This window comes from Ceratotherium simum, chromosome 23 (assembly GCF_057802395.1).
Source record: "Ceratotherium simum simum isolate JZ-2026a chromosome 23, ASM5780239v1, whole genome shotgun sequence".
Lineage (NCBI taxonomy): Eukaryota > Metazoa > Chordata > Mammalia > Perissodactyla > Rhinocerotidae > Ceratotherium > Ceratotherium simum.
Genome location: NC_141922.1, coordinates 44,005,998 through 44,031,006, shown reverse-complemented (window position 1 = coordinate 44,031,006; position 25,009 = coordinate 44,005,998). Strand labels below are relative to the sequence as shown.

General features: G+C 41.1%; 1 protein-coding gene across 1 annotated transcript in view; it reads right to left on the bottom strand.

Annotated features, from left to right (window-relative positions):
• Positions 1-1,137: 1,137 nt before the first annotated feature.
• CDH17 (cadherin 17) overlaps positions 1,138-25,009 on the bottom strand; it is a 51,598-nt gene continuing 27,726 nt past the window's right edge. Inside the window, exons 10-16 of the mRNA XM_004431169.3 lie at positions 23,733-23,924; positions 14,219-14,463; positions 10,821-10,951; positions 8,222-8,461; positions 3,454-3,570; positions 3,204-3,317; positions 1,138-1,235 (exon numbers count right to left, since the gene is read on the bottom strand). Coding sequence (XP_004431226.3) covers positions 1,138-1,235; positions 3,204-3,317; positions 3,454-3,570; positions 8,222-8,461; positions 10,821-10,951; positions 14,219-14,463; positions 23,733-23,924 — 1,137 coding nt within the window. The remainder of the gene's footprint in view (positions 1,236-3,203; positions 3,318-3,453; positions 3,571-8,221; positions 8,462-10,820; positions 10,952-14,218; positions 14,464-23,732; positions 23,925-25,009) is intronic.

Sequence of the window (25,009 nt, the reverse complement as noted above, 5' to 3'; positions counted from 1 at the left end):
TTTTAGACTCCAGTTCTTTTGCAGAAAATTCTTGAAAATTCAAAGAAGTTATATAATGTTGAATGCTTCCAAAGCTCAAATCAGGAGCCAGACTCAGGAGCCAGACGACAGCCATGGGCCCAGAAATGCTTTCAAATCTCTAAAGTTCTCTTATTTAAATTTTTAAAATTCCTAGCATATCTGCCTCGTACCCCTCAATCTACAGTCATGAGAGCGGTGAATTTTTATTTCATGGTAGACCCTCCTTTTGAGCTAGTTCTACGTGGGAGACAATTCTGATAAATAATAGGTAACCATTGGTATCCAGTCCTTCCCTCAGCAAATGCAAAGAACGAGGAAGCAGAGCCAAAGAGATTCGGAAAACAAAAACAAGCACAGCCAACTTTTATTCTTGATTTTTGTCACTACTTCTTTCGTGCTTCTTTATTTTCCTCCACACATTAAATATACAATAACCAGAACTTTATTAACATACACATCAAGAAAACACGCGCAGCATGTAAGCATGGTAGGTGGTGAGTAGACCAGTCAGTGTTTGTTTCACACCAAGGGCTATGTGGTGGCCTTGTGCCATTCCCAAGTGGTAAAACCTTAAACGAAGAGCAACATAAGCCACACGGGACTAAAGAAGGCTGATAACACCGAAGAGTTTCTGTTCAAACTGAGGGACTAGTCTGCCCCCTTTTTTTTTCCCTTTAGATTCCACTTTGTTCTTTTCTCCAACAAAAGTTTTAAAATTAGCAAAATGCCAAAGGAGACATGAGGAAGGAGAATGGAATCAGATAAAGCAGAAATGGAATCCTAGAAATTTTGTGGTGGACAACTGACAAACCTCCTCAATGAAGAAAAAATGAACAGAATATCTCATCAGCCCATCTTTCCCTAGAGGGGAAAGACACACACATTTTGTTTTTGGATAAATAGCTAAGGCTTTTGCAGAGGGAAAAAGTGTCATGGGAAATATCTCTAATGTTTATAGCACACAAAATATCTAAGAGTAATAAAACATTAAAGGGCAAAAGGGTATCTGTGAAAAATTATAGTGCACATGTTGGATGAAATGTAAAATTATGGGATTAAACAGTTGTGTTACTGAAATAGCACTTGGTACATAAACTCAAACATTCCTTTTCAAATTCAGTTTCTCAGAGGTTTGACTTCAGATGCCTGAGCACTTTTGACACTGTCTTTGCCTTTATTCTTCATTCGTATAAACACAATTGCTAAAATTATACCTAAAAGAGAAAACTCAGGGTCAAATGGCTGGAATCTTAAAATGTACTGTCACATTCATTTATAATGCAGGACCCTGGTAGGAAAAAATGACTCATGTAACTTCATTTTTGTTTGTGGTTCAACAACATTTCGTTGTCCTGGTGAATAAGAGATTCTAGGCATTAGTTTCTTGGATGAGTAAGCTTATCACTTATCTTGTTGTCAGTAAGTATGTATCAAGTCCCAAATCATATCTAAGCTGGTGGCCATTGCTGGGTCTCTATCAAGGAATATAGGACCTAGCGCCTGCACCACTCTGAAGACTAAGTGTATAAGCATCTGATAGAGTTCCTGAACTTTGCACATACTCGATAAATGTTGATTCTAGTCCTTCTTCCCCTTCCTTAGAGGAAAAAGTCCAATCAGAACAACCAAAAAGCTGTTCTCTGACCTGTTCACCTACTGAAAGCCTACTTTCACCGTGACACGAAATATCACATTTTCTTTGGCACCTTCCTCATGGCTCCAGCTTGAGTAGACTACCTAACCTCTCTGGTTTCTCCCATCTCCGAACTCCTACAAAATTACGTTGTGCATTTTTATCACTAAACACATACTGTTAATCAGAGACCAATATGAAAAAGGAAGTTGTTTTAAGGAAATTAACCTGGCAGTAAATTTACAGGAGGAATCATGGCAGAGAGACTGGATGCTCAGAGACCCATTAAGAATCTTGCAATAATCCCAATCCTATTTTGAAAAAAGAATATGAAACTGTACGATCCTATTACTTCTATCTCTAGATATCCCCAAACTCATCCATACTCTAATTTGTGGTAAAATTATGGGATTAAATGGCCATGTTAGAAAATTGATATTTGGTGCATAAACTCAAAAATCTTTTCAAGATGGGTGGACAAATAGAATAAGAAAAGGCATGGAGGTATGGGGAGCTTGGTGAGTGGACCTCAAAAAGCCAACTTAATTAATATGAAAGGTGTGCACCAGACTGTAGTCCTCAGGGAGAAATGATGGTCACCATGCACACGTTAGGATGGGTAATGGCCACATCATAAAGTCCCTTCCATGTCATAATAATGAGCAATTTAGATGGAAGGGTATAAGCAAATGAGATTCCTCTTAGAGTTGTGAATCAGTCCAATGCGACAGATTGGGTCATGGAAGGAAAGACCAGATGTTGAGAGAACAATTAAGAATACTTAGAGTAATCCCAGTCCCTCTTTTAAAAGAGAAAGGATGTGAAACTGTGCAAACCCCTTCACTCAGTGCACATGAATTGACGAAGTATCTATTTCTAATTCTTACCTTGCGGCCAAGACAACTGAAAGAGCATTATCATATAGCAGGCACTGAGCTGTTCACAAAAATGAAGACAGCTAGAATAGGGGACTCTGCTGTCCAGCCAGGCCAGGGGCCAAGCCAGAATGGAATTATTCTGGGGTAATAAAGAATCAGGGTCCACAGTCATGAAGATATACAGAGGGAAGTTCTGCAACATTTCAGGTATGTCGGCGTTCCATCAGAAGGCTAACTTCTACCTGTTCCAGTGATAGGAGACTAGATCATAAGGCTCTGGGAGTGCAGGATCTTTGTATGTCTTGCCCATCATTGTATCCCGCACATCAAGCAGAGTGCCTGACACACAGCAGGGGCACAGCTCTTGCATTTCTTTGTCTTTCATTACAAAAGCTTGGTGACTAGCATAAAACATAATTTATGCTTTAAAGCCTCTCGTGTTATATTTCCCAAAATAGACAACAAAGCAATGACAGGTAGATGGTGGTGCTAACGCAGTGTCTCCCAACCGGGAAAGTCTGATTTGATTGACTGGTGATCTACATTCTTGGCTAGTGCCTAGGTTGCCATTTGAGCAGCCACCAGACCAGCCCATTAAGACAGACTTTGAGGTGAGCTCATATTTCTGAGGCCCAGGACAGAAACCTTTGGGTCTGAGAAATCATACTCACCAAGGACCAGAAAGGTGGTCACGAGTATACCAACCGCCATGCCCACAGTGGGTATCCCAGCCAGGTGACCTGCTGGCCGGAAACACGTTCCTTCCATACACGTGCAGAAAGTAACTAAAAAGCAGAACAGTATGTGGTAGGATAAATGTTCAAGTGAAGAGTTGCAGAATCCCAAATCAAAGATAAGAATTCTCTCAAACTACCCATGGTGACCAACATTACCCCAAGTTGCCTGCAGCAAAATACACACCTGGTAAAGAGACAGTCCCTTCCAAGGGTGGCCGACCACCATCATTGATGTGGATTGGGATGTTGTAAACTCCCTCCTCAAAGCCTGTGTGCTTGGTGGAGAGTCTGGCATGAGATCCTTTCAGAATAGGGGAAAAAATGAATGACATGAAAACACAACTTCAGACCCCTGGGTCAGCAGGAAGAAAGCTCATCTTTGCATCATATACTACGGTTGACTGGGAAATGGTTCGATGTAAGGGTTAAACTACCCAAAATATCACCACTCCACATGTGCCTGTCATAATGTCAAAAAGGCTAAAGCATCCTTTAAGTTCTTAATCCATGATTTCTCTGTACAAATGCCAAAACAGTCAGTTATCATTATTCCCTGTAGTTATGTTCTATAAAGTTGCAGCAAACACTGAATTAGAGAAAAAATACTTGAAGAAATAATTACTAATTTTTTTCCAAATTTGATGAAAACTCTAAATCCTCAGATCCAAGAAGGTCAGCAAATCTCAGGAAAAAGAAAAAGAAACAAAACTACATCAAGGCATATAACAATCAAATTACTTAAAGCTAGTGATCAAGAGAAAATCTTAAAAGCATCCAGAGAAGAAAGATACATTACATTCAAGGGAACAAGGAAGAAACAATGCAATCCAGAACACAGGGGAGAAATATCTTTAAAATACTGAAAGAAAAGACTCAATAAATTTAAAAGTATTCCAGTCAAATGTTCTCTGGTGACTACAGAATTAAGTTAGAAATCAGTAACCAGAAAGATGTAGCAAATACCCAAATATTTGGAAACTAAATAACACATTTCTAAATAACCCATGGGTCACAGAAGAAATATAAAGGGAAATTGGAAAGTGTTTTGAACTAAATGAAAATGAAAACACAATACATCAAACTTTGTGGACTGCAGCTACAGCGACACAAAGAGATAAATTTATAACGCCAAACACTTATGTTAACAAAGAAAAAAGTTTTCAAGAATTGCTTCAGCTTCTACCATAATAAAAATAGAACAAGAAGAACAAATTAAATACAACATAAGAAGAATAAAGGAAATAATAAAGGTTGGAGCAATTAAATACAAAACAAGAAGGAGAAAAATCAATGAAGCCAAAAGCTGGTTTTTTCGAGAATATGAATAAAATTAATAACCTCTAACCAGACTGATCAGGAAAAAAAGAGACATAATTTTCCAACATCAGAATAAGGTGATATCACTACATAGTCTACACATATTAAGAGAACGATATAATATTATGAATAACTTTGTGCCAATAAATTAGACAAATCAAATGAAATCAACAGATTATTTGAAAGATACAAGCTAACAAGCTCAACCAAGAAGAAATCTGTAATTTGAATAGCCCTGCACCTATTAAAGAAATTGAATTTGTAGTTAAAACTTCCTACAAAGAAAACTCTGGACCCAGATGGCTTCACTGGTGAATTCTGCCAAACTTTAAGGAAGAAATAAAAAATAATTTTACACAAACTTTTCCAGATAATTGAAAAGGTAGAACATTTCCTAACTCATTCTATGAGGCCAGCATTACTCTAATACCAAAACCAGACAAAGACACTACAAGAAAAGAAAAATACAGACCAATATCCCTCATGAATATAGATGGAAAAATCCTTAAAATTTTAGCAAATCATATCCAACAATATATAAAAATGCTAATATTTCACTACCAAGTAGGCTTTATTCCAAGAATAGAAGACAGGCTTAAAGTCCAAAAGTTGATCAATAACTAATTAACAGACCAAAAAAACAAATCAACCAGACAGGCATCTCAGTAGATGCAGAAAAAGCACTTGAAAATTTTAGCATCCACTCCAATAAAAAAAAAAAAAAAAAAACTCAGCAAGTTAGGACTAGAAGATCAAGTCCTCAATCTGATAAAGGCATCTACATAAAAACTACAGCTACCATCATATTTAATGGTGAAAGACTGAATGCTTTCTCCCTAAGATCAAGGGGAGGTATTTCTGCTTTCACTACCTTTATTCAACAGCCAGATTAGAAAGGAAATAAAACTGTTGTTATTCACAGACAATACGATCATCTATGTAGAAAAATCTATGGAATCTTAAACAAAGGGAGAGAGAGAACTGATAAGTGAGGTCAGCAGTGTTATAGGATACAAGAGCAACACATAACAATCGATTATATTTCTATATCCTGGAATTACTTAAAAATTAAAAATTTTTAAATAGCATCAAAAATATGAAATGCTTAGGAGAAATTTTGCAAGAACTATAAAAGTTCAACACATTGCTCAGAAAAATTAATTTTAATTAAAAATACCTAAATAAATGAAGACATATATCATGTTAACAGATTAGAAGATGTAATTTTATTAAGATGTCGATTCTCCTGCAGTTTCAGCTATAGATTCACACAATCCCAATCACAATCTCCATAGGCTTTTTTGGTAGAAATGGACAAGCTAAATTCTGAAATGTATATTGAAATGCAAAAGACTTAGAATAGATGAAATAATCTTGAAAAATAACAAAGTTGGAAAAATTATACTACCTGATTTCAAGTCTTATTAGGGAACTACAGTAATCAAAACGGTGTAGTATTAAAGATACAGAAAGAGATCAATGAAACAGAAAAGAAAGCACAGAAATAGATCCATATATACGTGGTCACTTGATTTTTGACAAAGCTGCCAAGACAATTTAATGTGAAAAGGATATTGTCAATAAATAGTGTTAGAAGAATTAGACAGCCCTATTAAAAGCAACGAACCTTGACCTTTACCACGTACCATATACAAAAATTAACTTGAAATGGATCGTAGAGCTAAATGTAAAAGCTAAAACTATAAAACCTTTGGGAGAAAAAAAAATTAGAAAATTTTAGTGACCTTGGGTTTGGCAAAAATTCACTCAAAAAAATATCATACAAATTATATAAGAAAAAAAATCAATAAATCAGACATCATCAAAAATTTTAAATTTGCTCTTCAAAAGACACTGTTACAAAATGAAAATGGAAGCCACAGCCTGGGAGAAAATATCTGACAAAAAACTTGTTTCTAGACTATATAAAGAATGCCCATGACTCAACAATAAAAGCCAAACAGCCAAATTTTTTAAATGGGCACAATATTTGACCGGACACTTCACCTGTGAAGATATATGGATGGCAAAGAAGCACATGAAAAGATGCCAAACACCATTAGTCATGAGGGAAATATATAAATTAAAACCGTAAGGAAATACTACCACACTCCCACTAGAAGAGCTAAAGTTAAAAAGACTGAGCATAGCGGGTATCGGCGAGAATGCTGAGTGTCTAGAATTCTCACACACTGGTGGGAATGTAAAATGTTACAAACTATCGGGAAAGCAATTTGACATTTTCTTAAAAATTTAACCATACACCTACCATATGACTTAGCCATTCCACTTCTAGGTATTTAACCAAGAAAAATGAAAGCATGTGCTCCTACAAAATACTTGTTCACAATGTTCATAGCAGCTTTATTTGTAATACTGAAACTTGGAAGCAACCTAAATGACAATCAATAAGTGAATGGATGACAAATTGTGACTACCACTCAACAATAAAAAGGAATGAAGTACAGTCACCCCTCAGTATCCCCAGGGAGTTGGTTCCAGAACCCCTGTGGATACCAAAATCTGCAAATGCTCAAGTCTCTTATATAAATTGGTTCCCATATACTTTAAATCATCTGGATTACTTATATTACCTAATTCAATGTAAATGCTATGTAAATAGTGTCATACTGTACTGTTTAGGGAATAATGACATAAAAAAAGTCTGTACATGTTTAGTACATTTCCATCTGTAGTTGGTTGAATCCCCTGGATGAGAAACCTGTGGATATGGAAGCCAAGTATTGATACACACAACAACATGGATAATTCCCGAAATTGTCTGGCTAATTTCACTTAGACTACATACTGTATTATTTTATTTAGATAAAATTCGTGAAAGTGTAAACTAATCCATAGTGACAGAAAGTAGATCAGTGGTCACTTGCGGAAGGGGTTGGAGAGGGCGGGATGGAAGATAGGGAATGCAACAGAGCATGAAAATCTCTGGCGGGGAGACGTGGAAATGCTCTTATCTTGATTGTGCAGGTGGCTTCAATGGTGTATACACATATCAGTTTTTATAAAATTGTACACTTTAAATATGTGCTGTTTATTGTATGTCAATTATATTTCAATAAAACTGTTTTCAACAATTATTGTGAGGGGCTGGCCCTGTGGTATAGCGGTTAACTGCGCGTGCTCCGCTGCTGGTGGCCCAGATTCGGATCCCGGGCGCGCACCAACGCACCACTTGTCAGGCCATGCTGTGGCAGCGTCCCACATAAAGTGGAGGAAGATGGGCACGGATGTTAGCCCGGGGCCGGTCTTCCTCAGCAAAAAAGAGGAGGATTGGCATGGATGTTAGCTCAGGGCTGATCTTCCTCACACACACAAAAAAATCATTGTGAAATCTGTTTCTCAGCTGCCATTGGAAATGTTGCAAATGCTGCTCAGGTTGTTCAACTATCCATCTGCACTAAGGGGGCTGCTGTGTGTTTACAACCTTTCCTTCCTCCAAAGCCCAGGGCTGTCTCCCCTCTGGAGAGCTTCTCCGTGCAAGTTTCCAAAGCGTGAACCTCCTTCCTGAAGCCTGGAAGAAAGCTCTGTGTTGAGTGCTGCAAGCACACCAAGGCAAATAAAAACTAATTTCATCATCCATCAGTGTTTTTCTCGATGTACTTTTGACAACTCACCATTGACTTTGGAAACTTCCCAGTCACTTTGTAAGCTTTTACTGCCAAGGGAAAATGTAAACTGTGGACCACGAAATGACTTCTGATCATCATCAGTAGCCTCAAAAATGAGACTGCCGGGTGCTTTGAGGGGATAGCAGAAGAACAAGCCTGTGTACTCCTTGACTAGCCGTGGGGGGTTGTCGTTCACATCCGTAAGGGTCAGGTGGAAATTCGCCGTGGAGCTCAAGGAGGATCCACCTACAGAATGAGTGATGGAAACATGGAATCAGCTTTCTCATTTTCCTCTTAACAAGGAAGGATATTTCCTTTTCTTTAAAAAAAAAACAACTACAATTTAAGCAGTTGGTAGTAGAAAGGAAGGTAGTAGAAAGGTAGTAGAGGTGGCGGAAAGAAAACAAGCTTTTAGAATCAGACCTGATTTCATTACTAATTAAATAGTTTTAATGATAATAATAATAACTAATATTTATGTACTAATATTTTATACCCATTACTTCAAAACAACTCTGAGGTGCATTTACAGATGAGAAGACTGAAGCTCAGAGAAGTTGTGTGACTTGCCCAAGGTCACACAGCAGGAGAGAGGCTTCCAACCCAGGAGGTCTGACTCTAGAGCTCACACCCTCAACTGCTCATCAACACTGACTTGGGCATGTTCGTTAAGTTTTCTAAGCCTCATTTCTTGAGCTGTAAAACATGTGGCTTTGTGAGGATCCCACAGTAGTGTTCTTAGAAAATAGTACAGAGACGCACAAACATTATTTACTGTAGTGCAGGGGTGAAAAATTTGGACTCCGCAGCCTGACCAGTTGGTAGCTGTGTGATCACACGCGAGATACCTAATTTCTCAGTGCCTTGGTTTCCTCATCCATAAAATATGGTCACTAATAGTACCTGCCCATAGTGTTGTATGAGGAGTAAGTTGTTACACTGAGTGCTTAAAACAGGGCTGTCAGCGCATGTCCACGCTGACTGCTCTCGTTCTCCCTGGCGTCAGCCACAGCCGCTGTTGCTACAGTTTCTCGCTCTGACCTGCTTGGACGCCAGTAAACCCATTTTCTTGCTTTTCTTCTCACTTTCTTCCATGCCCCTGACTACACTTAACCCAAGAAGGAAAAGCCACCGTGCTCTTGCAGTCATTTCCTCTGTCTACATCATTTCAGCGCCAACCACTGCCAATGGAGCCGGGTTTTGGACGCTGGTTTTGATTCATGACGTTTCTGAAATGTGAGAGCCCTTGAGGACACCTCCGAAGTGAAGTGTTGATCCCCACAGTATGTCGTAGGAGAGTGCACAGCTCAAGGCTCCGCCAGAAACTTCCTGATGGTTAATAGGAGCTTTTAAATTAAGAGTTAAATGTATACAATGTGGGAGTGGAATGCGCCTAACTAGAAGCCAGCAAGGGAGACAGAGCTGACCCGACCGCGTCAGCAAGGCCCGTCCACTGCCAGGCAGCCATCCCACACGCGGCACACACTGCTGCATTTCTAACCCCACTGGTTTAACTTGACTGCCCTACTTTTGTTTTCTTCATCTTTTCACATGCAGGGACCATTTTTATGATTCCTATCTACTGGAATGTTCCCCATTAGAGCTCCCAACCCTGGGCCTCACATTTTGAAAGTTTATTTTTTTGTCTAAAATGAGAGTTATTTAGCTGTAATTTGTTCAATTCTCTTTTTTGGTAAACCAGGCAGATATACTTACTATCTAATTAGAGGCTCTGATCAGCATAAGACCTTCAGAATTTCTACTCTAAATTGGAAAATTCCCTTTATGCAGAGAAACAATGTTTTAATCACCAGCCTTATCACTGGTAAGCACACTATTCCTGTGAGTTAATTTTTATTTTATTTTTTAAATTCCCTGGAGCCGTACATTCAGAACCAGTGGGTGATATATATCACCACAACTGAATTAAATGGCATGCAAAGATTATACAAGGATGATTCAAACATCCTTGGATTATCTATGTAAAAGTCTTTCCTCTCAAAAGTTCACCCTATTTCACAGACACCCAGGGCCACCCAAACCTGCTGATTCAGAATCTCCAGGAGTGAACTCTTAGTATCTGTACTGAACAAGCTCCCACGTGATTCTGGCACGTACCGAAGTTGAGAGCACTGCATAAAACATTTTCTGTCTCAAAAAGGATGAGACCTGAGTGACTGCAGTTTAAGGCTGAAGGAGCACATAATGGTCTGGGTCAACAGGGCAGCGGTTTGACCTCACTCCCAGGAGAACACCACAACCACTTTAGATGAAGGGGGGTGCTTCAGCGGGGGTACAGGAACCTTCCTAGAAGCTGCAGCCCCTACAGCAAACCACAGAGTGAGTAGCATCCCTGAAGTGGAGCCAGCCTCCAGGTACAACCCTGCCTGAAAAAGCCCTGCTCAGGGGCACAGGTGGTTCTCATCTTGAACAAAACCAGGAAGGCATGAGCATTTTCATGCACTTTTGTACCCCTCTCTTCCTTCCGCTATAAGAAATTATGACAATTTGACTCAATGTAGTTTCCCACTCACCTCACCTCCCCTCCAATTTCCATTGATATATCCCCTAATAATTTGTTACCTTTTTTTTTTTTTTTGCTCACCTACTTCAGTTGCCAATACTTGTACCCGATACAGACTTTCAGTTTCCCTGTCCAGCGGAGCCGCACTAAAGATCTCACCAGTGGCGGGGTTAATTTTCAGCCAACCTCTCGTGTCACCTCTCAGTGAATACCTTCATAAAGTGAAAAGAGCAGAAGAAAGCCCACATCACCATGTGTGAAACTGTGAAGATACTTTATGCATCACAATGCTACTATAACAGCACTATCCCTTGCATATTATTTACGATATATTTAAAGAATCATTATGTAATATTATTATTGCTTTATTTTTATACCATCTATCTTCAAAAGGAGGATTTATTCGTCCTTACAAAGTGGTAGTTGTACTTGTTTTATTAGAAAAGATATAGTCACAAACTCTGGGGGGAAAAAGTGAAACTTTTCTGGCATTCAAAGAATTCCAACGAAATGGGTGGATACTCAGCTGCTGGTGGCACAGTGAACTCCCTCAGTCAACAAACATCCATTGAGTGCTTAGCAAATACCAGGCAGCGGACCAAGAGAGGAAATTACAAAAAGGGGCTTTTAGGCCAGTGGAGGAGACAGACACAGAAGTAAATAATTCTAATAAAATGTGGTAAATACAATGGAAGCGGTCCTATGGAAACCCAGAGGAGTTCATGGGAATCAGAGAAGTCTTTCTGAAGGAGGAGATGTTAACTAAGGCAAGAAAAAGGAGGATGCTTCAAGCAGAAGGGATTGCATGAGCTACCACGGAGAAGCCAAGGAATAGCTTGGTAGGTGTGGGAATGAGACATTCCACCAGTGTTGGGATAAACATGGGAAGCAGTGGATGGCAGAAGATGAAGCCAGGGAGACTGGAAAGGGCCAGATCATGGGAAGCAATGGGCTGCCATGGAATGGTGTTAAGCAGGAAGGTGACCTAGTCATATTTACGTTTTCAATGGAACTCATTGGTAGGTGTGTGAAAGACAAATTTGAGAGAGAAAAGACTAGAACCACAGGAAAACCAACTGGTACAGCCCTTTGGGAAGCAACACATCACAGCCACAAGGTTGTCCAAATCTTTAGACCAAAGAATCTCACCTCTGGAAATTTTCCCTAAATAAAAAACAATGTAATAGAAGTTAAAAAAGAATTATATACATATATATATATATTCAAAAAATTTTCTATAATACAAAAAATACTGGAAACAACCTACATGTCCAGGAATAAGAGAATGATTAAAAAGTTATGTGTTCATCAAATTAATTTTTTTCCCAATGTTAGTATATTCTATATCCAAGCACTGTGCTAGGCTGTGCGTAAAGGTGATAAACAAGAAATCCTATGTCCTTGGGATTTCATCCTGAGTGAGATAGGAACCCGTTGGAGGATTTTAAGAAGAGTCACATGATCTGATTTACTTTTTTAAAGACCCACTCTGGTTGTAGTGAATAGAGTCAGGGTGGGATGGAGGAGTGGCAGGGGCAAGGACAGAACCAGAAAAGAGAAGACGGTGGCCTGGACCGTGGCGGAAGTGGTGGGAAGCAACTGGATTCTGGATGTGCTTCATTGAAAAGAATCTCTAATATTTGTGGGTGGATTGGATTAGGATTCATTGGGTGCTGATGGATTCTAAGTTTGTGGAGCTGAGAGAAAGAGAAGAATTAACTTGCTCAGGCCAAAGACTTTGGAGTCCACCTTAATTCTTACCTGACTTATTACTAGGATCTGAACTAGTGATTATTCCTCATTCTTGAAAGCTCTTTTTCCTTTGTCTTCCAGCACTGTCTCTTACAGGACACTCCCCTTCTCAGTCTTCTTCCTCATCTTCCTGATCTCAACTTAACAGTATATATGCTATATCTTTTCCTTGATCCATTGAGACATTTTCTTAAATGCCTTTGTGATCTCCACTCATAAACTCAAATTTTTATTCACTTGTCTTTAATGATTCTTAAAGGATTCTCATGAAGGAGGCAGATGCATTTGTTAAACAATAAATGGTTGTAAAAAGATAAACCTTTTGTGCCCCATCATCATTTGTGGCTCTGAAGTATAGAGTAGTATCTACACTAAGCCATACAGTATGACCCGCACTGTTCTCTCCTCTCATGTTTGTCTTTATGAAACTAGAGGAGGGGGTAGAGAGTAAAACAGTGGATGGAACTTTACTCCTTGACAGACAATCGGGAAAAGGTCTTAGAAGTGATTCCAAGTGCCTAAATGACAGCTAAATGAGAGGAGACTCCCCTCAAATGTTTAGAGAAACTTAAGGAATTGTCATTCATAACCACATGCATTGATTTAAGTCATGCTGAAATATCTATCATGCCATAGACAGCAGGAGTAATGTTATACAATAGAAGCAAAAGATCTGGGTTCAAATCCTATCTATGTGCTTATTAACTATATAATCTTAAAGAGCTTATAGATATTGATACAGATATGGATATATACACATACATCTATATCTTGGGCAAATTAATTGTCAATGCACATTTTCAAGGCAAATCTGTGTGCCTTAAAAATGCACACTGAAAAAAATTAATTGAGGGGGCTGGCCTGGTGGTGCAAGCAGTTAAGTGCGTGCCCTCCGCTTTGGCGGCCCGGGGTTCACCGGTTCGGATCCGGTCACGCACCAACGCACCGCTTGTCAAGCTATGCTCTGGCGGCGTCCCATATAAAGTAGAGGAAGATGGGCGTGGATGTTAGCCCAGGGCCAGTCTTCCTCAGCAAAAAGAGGAGAATTGGCAACGGATGTTAGCTCAGGGCCGATCTTCCTCACACAAAAAAATAATAATAATAATAATTGAGAATTGCTAAGATGGAAAGATTTACGCCTTTTGTTTAACCACTTCACCCTGAGCACTAGCCTCTCGGGGGTGAACCGTGGAATGAGTCTTGTTGCCCAGGGCCTCTTCTCTGCAGAGCCGGGGAACCTATGCGCTCTCCACCCAGAAGATTCCCTTAACCCTGTCAGGTGGCTGAGTCTGTCCAGTTGGGCTTTTGCTTCATTCTCTCTGTCTAGAACCCAGTACACCTTAGGGGCTGGGCTGGGCTGGGCTGGAACACTTCCCCAAATCCCGGCCCCCGTGACTGATTCAGACACAGGGCCTGGCTTTGGGCAGCCCAGTCTCCGGATCCCATCTCCTGAACTCACCGGCTGTCAGCTGGGACCTGTGGCAAGTGGGCTGGGAAGGAATCTGACGTGCTTCCCACTTGCCTGAGCCTAGATTCTCATTGATGTCCCCCAGCGAACTTACGCCTGCTGGAACCGAGGTCAAGTTGACCAAAGGCACTAGGGTATGGCTTCAGATCACTGGCTACTCCCTTAGAGGAGCAGCTGGAGTCAGGCAAGCTTCTCTGCCCCTCCCAGCCTTTCCTCCTCCCCCTGGCCTTGGTCTCAGCACAGGTCGGCTTGCCTCTACCTTACGCCCAGACCTTCCGGATCCTTGGCAGTCACGTTGCCCACTTTAGTGCCTATAGCCACATCTTCACTGACTTTTGCTTGGAAAACTTGTTGGGAAAACTGGGGTACTTCATTTACGTCTGTCACAATAAGCTTGAATGCAGCAAAAGAGCTGGCATTGTACTCTACACCAGACACCAGAGGCTCAAGATTTTCCGCGTGGAACACAATGTTGTGAACAGCTGCTGTTTCAAAATCAAGAGGCTGTGTAGGGAAAAAAAGAAGGAAAATTAATTTTGGGATCATGAGATCTCTTAAAAGGTTCATTCTCTATACTCCTTTAAAAACTCTCTTATAGAACACAGTTTTCAATTCATTGTCAGCAAAAATCTCTTCTCAGAATGATAATAGAGCCATGAAAAAGTCTTTCCTGCAGGACTTATCAGAGCTTCTAACTCTCCTAGAAGAGGAAATCAGTGCAGCACTCCTCAAATTTATTTAACCCTGGGATACTTCATTCGTTTAGCAGAAACTTACTGATTCTCAAGAGAGTTCTCAGAAGACATCTTGGAAAATGTTATATAGAGATTTCTGCATTGTATGAAGAATGACTTCCTAGGGACCTCAGGATCCAAACCTCAAAACCAAGGACTGTAAACCCACGGAGAGGTTAGCAGAGGCAACTGAAAGACAGACGGTCTCCTCTTGTTCCAGGCCAGGCCGGATGGGACCAGGAACGGAGAATAAGGAAGCCAATTCTGGTTTAGTATGAGGAAGAATTTAACAGTTAGGCCTACCCAAGACAGAAAGAGTTGCTTCAAAATATAGCAAGTTCCCAACTCTGGAAGCTTTCAAGTATAGGCTTTAACAACATGTGACAAGTTAGCATAGAAGGGACTTAAATGTCATTTCAGCAATTGGTCCTATGTGACTTTTAAGTTCTCTCTCAAGCCATAGAGTCCATGATTCTACATGGAAAAAAATTGAAATCCTAGAGACCTGCTGCAGAGTGGAACAGCCCTAAAGTTGGGCGTCTTAACTGGAATTAAAGGGCTTCCAGGGCTTCACAGTTCCAGGGATCTGTGAACGCCTAGAAACCAAAATCTAAATATCATATATATATATGCACACATGTGAATTTTTTTCTAGGAAGAGGCTATGTAGCTTTTGTCAGAGTCTCAATGGTACCAGGACCTCAAAAAGATGAAGGAACCAAAGCAAAGTCCAAAAGGTACCTTATGGATTATGGAAACTGCACTATTTTGTTCACTTTTCCAGGCCTGGAGGACACAGGACCTCTTGGTGAGCTGTCTGTCCTTTCACTTTAGTTTATATCAGTTTCTCATTGGTTAAACAGAAAAGCTAAGATCTGCTTGTGAGGAGAAAAACTCCTGGAGCGTCTGACACACGGATGCATTAGCTCAACCTGCCCTTCTCTAACAACGGAAAACTCTCCCCTTTGTCAGGCGTTGGCTCAGTGCTGTCCTCTCCATACTGGCTTCCCTGATCACCACCCTCCATCCACAAATGGATGAGCTGCACGTCCTCTGTAACCTCACCGTACCTGCCCCACAATGCTAATTATTTGGTTATCTACTTTAGATCATTACTGACCATAACGTCTCTGAGAGGAAAAACTGTGTTACATTCATCTTTGCTTCTTATCTCTGCCTTGACATGCAGTACTCATAGTGTATCAGTGTGGAAATATAAAGATGAGAAAGATAAGAAATATAAAGATGGTCCTTCTTGAGCCCTTGAGGGCTCCAGTGGAAAAGAGACTCCAGAGAAAATCCCCCTTCTCCAGAAACCCCTCTCCTCCATGCACAGACAAACACACACAACATCACAACCCGATTTTTAGTTCTATAGAAAGTACACTAGATAGATTGTTTATATGGAAGAGAAGGAATTATATATGAAGACTCAAGACCATTTGAGATAGAAAATAAGAAGCAACTGACAGGATATAATATACAGGATATAAAATTTTATAAGCCAGCTAAGAGGTAAAAAGAGAGGTTGTCCACAGAGATAAGCACCCACTGTCAGCAAGACATGACCCCACGATGACCTCTTGATCACTATCACGTGGTCTGATAGGGCTCCTCACCTGAGGGGGGGAGGTGCAAACTGGAGTTCCTGACTCCCAGGGACCCACTCCCTATCTCAGGAGATGAAGGCAGGGGCGTCAATTGAGAGAGGCTGGTAGATGGGGCAGAAAGGCAGCAGCCCCCAGAGCAAGCTGGTGAGGTGGACAAAGGATGGACTCTCTGTTCCTTGCTGGTTCAGCCAAGCCCAGGCTCAGGCACGTAGCAGAGCTGTCTGTGTGCTCAGGAAGAGGAGGCACATCCCATCCTTGCCACCAAACAGGTCCTAAGTCCCCTCCCTGGCTTTCCCATCTCTTCATGTGGCCCCCAGAGGTGATGGGTAAAGAAACGAGATGGTATTTCTGCAAATGAGAAGCAGCCTGTGTTATCAGAACAGAACCCATGAAGCTGAGGGTAGAGATGGCAGAGAAGATGGCATACGTCAAGCTAAGGAGTTGGAACTTGATCCTTGAGGAGCAGAGAGAGGTGTTAAGCCCAAGACTGACAAGGTTGGATTTGTGTTTTAGAAAGATAACTCTGGGAGCAGCCGTGTGAGGGATGGATTTGAGGTGATCCAGATCCAGGCAGGGAGACCAGTTAGGAGAGGATGTCAGGGCTCCTTAAACACTTATTGAATGGAAGAACAAACGAGAAAAGGAGCAGGCTGCTATTGACCAGTCCACCTAACTTTCACATCAGGAAAAACACTGAACCAAATCTTCTAGGGAAAAAATTAGAAATAAAAGACACTAAATTAGCAAATGATAACCAGCAGAACTTAATCAAGGACAAGCCTTGTCAAACCACATGTATCGCCTCTCATAACACGGAGATGTGCCTGCAAAGCCAAGTCAGGAGACCCCTCTCGGCCTCTTGGGATGGCCTCAGGTGCGGGCTGGGGAGACTCATTCATCAAGTGAGCCGAGAAAATATGCTCATGCCACAGTTCCCCTTCTGCACGTAACTGCCTAACAGGTCAAACCCAGCGATTTAGATTCAACCAAGAGGCAGAGATACAAGTGCTGAGAGAGAGGAGTTGATATTTAACATTTTCACTAATGATCGGTGATGAGAAAAAAGCACGCACATTAGTTTTCCAGATGACAGTTGGGCTGGTTAAAAATAGGTCATGTAGGGCCAGCCAGTCACATAGCGGTTAAATGCGCGCTCCGCTGCTGGTGGCCCGGGTTCGGATCCCTGGCGCGCACGATGCACAGCTTGTCAGGTCAGGCTGTGGCGGGGTCCCATATAAAGTGGAGGAAGATGGGCACGGATGTTAGCCCAGGGCCATTCTTCCTCAGCAAAAAAAGAGGAGGATTGGCAGGGAAGTTAGCTCAGGGTTGATCTTCCTCGCAAAAAAAAAAAAAATAGGTCATGTACTGATATCACTTTACACCCGTGAGAATGGCTATAATCACCAAGACAGAAAATAACAAATGTTGGAGAGGATGTGGAGAAAAGGGAACCCTTATTCGCTGCTGGTGGGAATGTAAACTGGTGCCGCCTTTATGGAAAACACTATGGAGAGTCCTCAAAAAATTAAAAATAGAAATACCTTATGATCCAGCTATCCCACTTCTCGGTATTTATCCAAGGAACTTGAAATCAACAATCCAAAGAGGCAAATGCATGCCTATGTTCACTGCAGCATTATTCACTATAGCCAAGAAATGGAAGCAACCCAAGTGTCCATCAACAGATGACTGGATAAAGATGTGGTATACATATACATATATATATGTATACACACACACACACAATGGAATACTACTCAGCCATAAAAAAAGAGAAAATCATCCCATTTGCAACAACATGGATGGACCTGGAGGGTATTATGTTAAATGAAATAGCCAGACAAACACTGTATGACTTCACTCATATGCGGAACATAAACTAACACACGGACAGAGAGAACAGTTTGGTGGTTACCAGGGGAAGGGGGTTCAGGGGTGGGCACAAGGGGTGAAGGGGCGCATTTATACAGTGACTGACAAATAACAATGTACAACTGGAATCTCACAATGTTATCAACTATGATGACATCAATAAGAAATAAAAAAAATAAAAAATAGGTCATGTACCGAGGACTGGAAAGGACCAGCCATGATGGAGAAGTGACAAAATTTGCATTTTCAGAAAACTAAAGCTAAAACAAAACTCTGAATTTCAAGAAAGGGGATCCCAGGAGAGGGGATGAGCCAGGCAGGACTCAAAGAAATAAACTTCCTGCTCCTGACACCTGCTTAGCCCCAAGAGTATCATGATCTACAACACAACAGGCCTGAGCTTTGGGTGGCAGTAAATATTGAGTAGGTCAGTATTTGTACCGTTTAATCCTAAAACTTGTTTAATCTGAAGCATCACTTGGGGCATGTGAAATAATAGAAAATATATATATTGGTCTCTGCCCCTGGTTCCTGACACAGCGCTCCTGAAACCCTTGTAATTTCCTGGGTGATAGGAATGTCTTTTGGTTTTTTGTTTTTTTTTTTCAAGCACTACAGTGACTTTTATTGTAGTACATTCTTACAGTTGTTCTATTCTATTATTGGTATGGAGTGCCTTTTGTTCTAATGAGGGAACTGTAGGTGGGCTACTGGATTGCTTCAGGATGGGGGCTGGTCACCAGAAAGCCCAAGGCATGATGAGAAGCTTGGAACTTTCAGGTCCCTGCCCACACCCCGCCCTGGGAAGGGGAGAAAAGCTGGAGATTGAGTTAATGATCAATCCTGTCTATGTGATGAAGCCTCCATAAAAATCCCACGAGGATGGAGTTGGGAGAGTTTCCGGGTTGGTGAACATATCCATGTGCTAGGAGAGTAGGGCACCCCAACTCCATGGGGACAAAAGCTCCTGCACTCAGGACTCTTCCAGACCTCGCCCTGTGTATCTCTTCATCTGGCTGTTCACCTGTATCCTTTATCATATCCTTATTATAATAAACTAGCAAATGTAAGGGCTTCTCTGAGTTCTGTGAGCTCTTCTAGCAAATGATCTGAGGAAAGAGTCATGGGAACCTCCAATTTATAGCCAGTCGGTCAGAAGTACAGGTGACAACCTGGGGCTTGCAACTGGCTTCTGAAGTAGGGGCAGTCTTGTGGCACTGAGCCTTTGACCTGTGAGGTCTGCACTGTCTCCAGGCAGATAGTGTCAGAACTGAGTTAACTTGTAGGACATCAGGCTGTTGTTGGAGCGTTGCTTGATGTGTGGACAACCCGCACGTCTGGTGTCAGAAGTCAAGTGTGGTAGTAGTGTGAGAGTGAAGGAGAAAAACAGCAGTGTTTTTTCCCCCTTGCAGGGCAGTTGTTAAAATGACTGATTTCTCTGCAGAGACTGAGTCAGCAGTCCCCCGTGTGCACCATTTGACTCCTGGATTAGGCAAGTGCGACCGTCTTGGCAAGAGGAGAAAGCACATCTGCCCACAGGCAGAATCCTGGCTTCTGCCCTAGCTCTAATTAATCAGAATTAAGAGAATTCCACATTTATTAAGTTTACTATCTGCTGGGTGAAATGTTAAGAGCTATATATATATTCCACATTTAATCCTCCAACATCGTTATAAAGAATGTGCTACCATTTTACCCATTTTTACAGATCAGGAAACTGAGTCCTGAGAGGTTATATCATTTGGTCAAGGTCACAGACCTAGTAAGTCACAACCACAGAAATCATTTCCTGAGAGTAGCCAGAGGCCTAGGGTCAAGTTCCCAGCTCTGCCATCACTGGGGGACCTCAGTATATCTTGCTGTGGGCCTGAATCTCATCTGTACGGTGGGGCTGATCTCTGCCTCCCTCAGAGTCAGGGTGAGAAGCAAAGGAGAGTGTGTGCAGAAATGCTTCAGAAAGTGAAACGGGCTACAGTTAGTTGTGGAAGATGTGTTCCTCGGTGAATTTTACCTGTGATTAGCACATTTGTGATTCAGATAAACAGTTGCTGATAGAACTGTGATTAAGAAACTTAGTTTCTGGATGTGATACCAAAAGCACAGGCAACAAAAGCAAAAATACACCAGTGAGACTACATCAAACTAAAAAGCTTCTGCACAGCAAAGGAAATAATCAGCAGTGTGAATAGGTAACCTACAGAATGGGAGAAAATATTTGCAAACCATACATCTAATAAGGGTTAAATATATTAAAAAATTCCTACAATTCAATAGAAAAAAAAAAAAAAAACCAAATAATCTGATTTTAAAATGGGCCAAGGACTTGAATAGACATTTCTCCGAAGAAGACATACAACTAGCCAACAGGTACATTAAAAGATGCTCAACATCACTTATCACCAAGGAAATGCAAATCAAAACCACACTTGTTAGGATGGCCATTATAAAATTAAAAAAAAAAAAGAACAAGTGTTGGTGAGATGTGGAGAAATTGGAACCCTTGTGCACTGTTGGTGGGAGTGTAAAATTGTGCAACTGCTGTGGAAAACAGCATAGAGGTTCTTCAAAAAATTAAAACTAGAACTACCATATGATCCAGCAATCTCCCTTCTGGGCATGAATCCAAAAGAACTGAAAACAGAATATTGCATTCCCATGTTCATTGCAGCATTATTCACAATAGCCAAGAGGTGGACACAACCAAAATGTCCATTGAGAGACAAATGGATAAAGAAAATGTGGTATATGCATACAATGGAAAATTAAGCAGCCTTTAAAAAAAGGAAGGAAATCCTGTCATATGCTACAATGTGGAAGAACCTCGAGGATATTATGCTAAGTGAAATATGCCAGTCACTGAAGGACAAATATTGTATGATTCCACTTATATGAGGTACCTAGCGTAGTAAAACATATAGAAACAGAAAGAAGAATGGTGGTTGCCAAGATCTGGAGGGAGGGGGAAATGGGGAGCTGTTGTTCAAAGGGTATAGAGTTTCACTCATGCAACATTCTAGAGATCTGCTGTACAACAATGTGCATATAGTTAACAACACTGCACTGTACGCTACAAAATTTAACTACCCTCTTAAATTTCACGTTATGTGTTTTTTACCACAACTTTTTAAAAAATTTAGCTCAAAGACTTAAAATGATTAACGCGATAGTTCTGAAGCAATGATAGTCCCCTGATGGCTTAATGAGTAGGGAATTAGAATAAGACTAAGCCATACACAAGAACCCACATTATCGAGTCTAATTTATTTAAAATACTAATAACAGTATAAACACATACATCTGTCATAGCAAATAAATACATTCTAGGGGTAGTTGGCTAACATTTGGTGTATCCTAACCAAGAATCCACACCTCAGGGTTGGTTGTTGCTTAGCATTTGAAAGATCCTAGTCAGAGATCCACACTCCTGTGGCAGCTGCTACAGCCCGTGAGCTGGCACTACGTCCGTCAAGCGGCACCAGAAGGTTTGTTAATTAGCAAGTGATCTTACAAGGAGAGTTTGTGATATTAGCGGTGTTCAAGACGTAGTTTGGTTAAAAATCGATCTCTCGGTCGTCACGTGAACAAGCATGTGCACACCTGGCTAGTCCAGCAGCTCATGTGCTTCCGAGTTCCAGACCTGCAGGTCTGCTCTGTGTGGGATCGCCTTCCTGTGGACCGTCAGGCGAATCCTGTCACTGGAGCACTCTTATCACAGTGCCTGAGGGACAGAGAGCTGGGACTTCATAGGCCTAAAGCACAAGTTAGATGATCAAGTTTTGTGCCTGCTCCTTAATAATTGTATATGGGACAGAATTCAATTATTTATTCAGTGAACTAACATTTATTGACCCTCTGCTATGTGCCAGGCAATATTTTAGACACTTGGAATGCAACCACAAACGAAATAAGGATGTGACAAAGCTTTTGGTCAGAGGCCTGCTCTGCTGTAACCTACCTCCTTATGTCAAGGTTGTGCGGAGGATCCTTACAGCTCTCACCTACCTCTGTCATCAGGGTTACCAACATCTCCCTAAAGATGCCCCTTAGCCACAAACCATCAAATTAACTTAAGTTGGTTCACAATAAGCCACCACAAAAAATGTTGACATGTGGGAATCATTTGTACTGAGATGGACAGGCCTCTGTCTTCCCTTAGAACCCTAGAGAGCTCTGGTCCTGGGGGAGGATGGGAGATATCGGCCCCCACCTCCTGCAAAAGAATCAAAGATACTGCCTGGACCACCCAATGGGAACTCTGAAAACTGCCCTTTCCTTTGTCCTTTCCTTCCGGCGTTCTTTCTCTTCGTGCAGATGGTCATGAACAGGGGAGTTGTAATGGCACTTTTTCCAAATGTCAGATTCACAAAGGATGCTAATGGTTTGAGTTGGCCCACACACAAACCTTGCTGCTAAAACCCAGCAAGGCCCTTTGTCAGAGGTAGAATATATGGCAATAATGGGATTAGAATTCCAACACTCTGCCCCAGGGCTTGCTTCAGCACTAGCACTTTTCTTCCTGTCCTTCCATCCATTTTCTGTGAAATTACTCTATTTTGTCTTCATTTTTAGCCTCTACTTCAGCTTTCCCTTATTCAGGTTCAAAACTTTCCTCCAGAGCCTTCTTTTGCAGCCTCTAGCACACTGCACTGCAAACCTTCAGCATTCAGCCATGCTTGCAGAGTCTCTATTGCTGTAACTCTGACCTCTTTTAATTCTAAATATGTTGATGACATTGAGTGCTGCTTCCTATTAAGTCATCTGGTAAACCATTTACATGCTCTAAAGCATAGCTGAGACAGCCATGGAGAAAAGGGTCAAGATTTAGGTGGACACAGTGGGGGATGAGAGTAGATTTATGGAGGATAGGAAGATCCTGCACAAAGTAACAGGTACTATGGTAATCAAGACTTTGGCTCCAGATTACCCAGTCCTTATGGAGGGAGAGACAAAGCAAGAGCCAGTGGGCTTAGCAATAACGTAAAAGACGAAAGTAAGAAGTGGGCAGGGAGGATGAAAGGATAAACTTGTCTATTAAACCTTGAAAGGAGATCTAATTTCCAGTCATTTTTAAAGAGAAGACTATGGCTGGCACATTAGAATAAAGAGTCTACAGCCTAAAGGGCTCACATGACTCGTCTGGTCTAACACTCCACATTTGCAGAGGGAGAAGTAAGCCCTGAGCACTACCACCCCATATTTATCAAATAAAAATATCGAACACCTAGTTAAATTTGAATTTTGGATAAACAACAAACAATTTTTTAGTTTAAGCATGGAACATACTTACACTAAAACATTGTTTATCCTGTATTTTATATATTTTATATGGCAACACTCCCTCCCTCCTCAAAGGTTTCTTGGTCAGTTAGTTACAGACCCAGAACTAGAATCCTGGCCCTTCATCTTTCAGAAGGACAGGAATGACTGAAAGTGCCCAGGAGTCCATCAGCACGCCTGAGAGGTCACCACAGATACATCACCTCTGCTCATAGGTCCTTGCATGGTCATAAGTAAATCAATCTATGAAAAAGACAAATTCCGTAAAGGGACTATTTACCTTTTTAACCTTGACATATCCAGCGTTAGTTTGGGGATCTGTGTCAATCCCCAGTCGTCCCTCACTGTCTCCCTGTGTAATACGATATAGGATTTTAGAACTCCCAGTAAATGGCTCATCAGCATCCGTGGCCTGGATGGTTAAGATGGTGGACCCAACAGCTGTGTCTTCGGCAAGAGTTAGGTTTCCATACTAAGAAGGAAACAGAAGAAGGAAATGATAAGCATGTCCATTGTCATCAAGCATAGCTGTCAAAGGGAAAACTTGTCTCTTTGGTTTCAGAACGGACACAAGTCATAGTTTGCATCAATACTCAATAAGCATGTTTTTCCTATTGATGAATATGCTGCAATTGATTCTGACATCAGTCATTCTCATAAGCTGATATTCATTGTATCAAGAAACACAACCTCTCAGAGAACTACTGGTAGGATTCTAAAATAGATTCCCCCTCCCATATCGAATATGTTTAATAACTGTAATTATTATTATAGTAGTAATGATATAAATAGTTGCTATGTATTGAGCACCTACAATGTGGCAGTTACTTTATATACCTTATTTTAATTAATTCTTAAATCAATCAAGGAATAGTGGTTAGGAGTCTGAACTTTGGATTCAAACAGCGTGCATATGAATCCTAGGCTTGCCACTTATTGGCTGTGCGACTTCAAGTTAATTACCTGACTTCTGTAACTCTCACTTTTTCATCATCTGTCTAGTGGAGATAATAATAATAGAACCTACCTCACGTTTCCTGTGGGAATTAAGAGAGAGAATGTATATAAAGCCCCTGAACACCTGGAAATATTAAGTGCTCAATCAAGATAAGCAACAAGACACCCTACTGAGTAGCTATATTATCATCTCCACTTGACAGAGGACAAAGGATTGGAGAGGTAAAACTCACCCAAGACCACCCAGCTAGCGAGTCACAGAATTGGGATTCAAACTCACATTTGTGCAACTCCAAAGCCTGTGCTCTTCATCACTGGCCTAGACCATATCCCACTCTTCCACTGAAAATCCCCCAGATCATGTCTCTTGACATCATGATCTTAAAGATGACAACAAACAGGGTCCAGAAGAGGACCACGCCAAACAAAGAGGCAAACTCACTCTCTCTTGAGCCTAGATTTGCAGTTCCAAGTCTGAGACTCCCAAAGCAGGATTCTCATCCTCAATCTAAAACCACTGTCTAGATGTAATGCAAGGAAATCACTACACAAGGAAAGGATCGCGAGGCTGAGAAGAAACGGGCTCTTTATTTCATACCT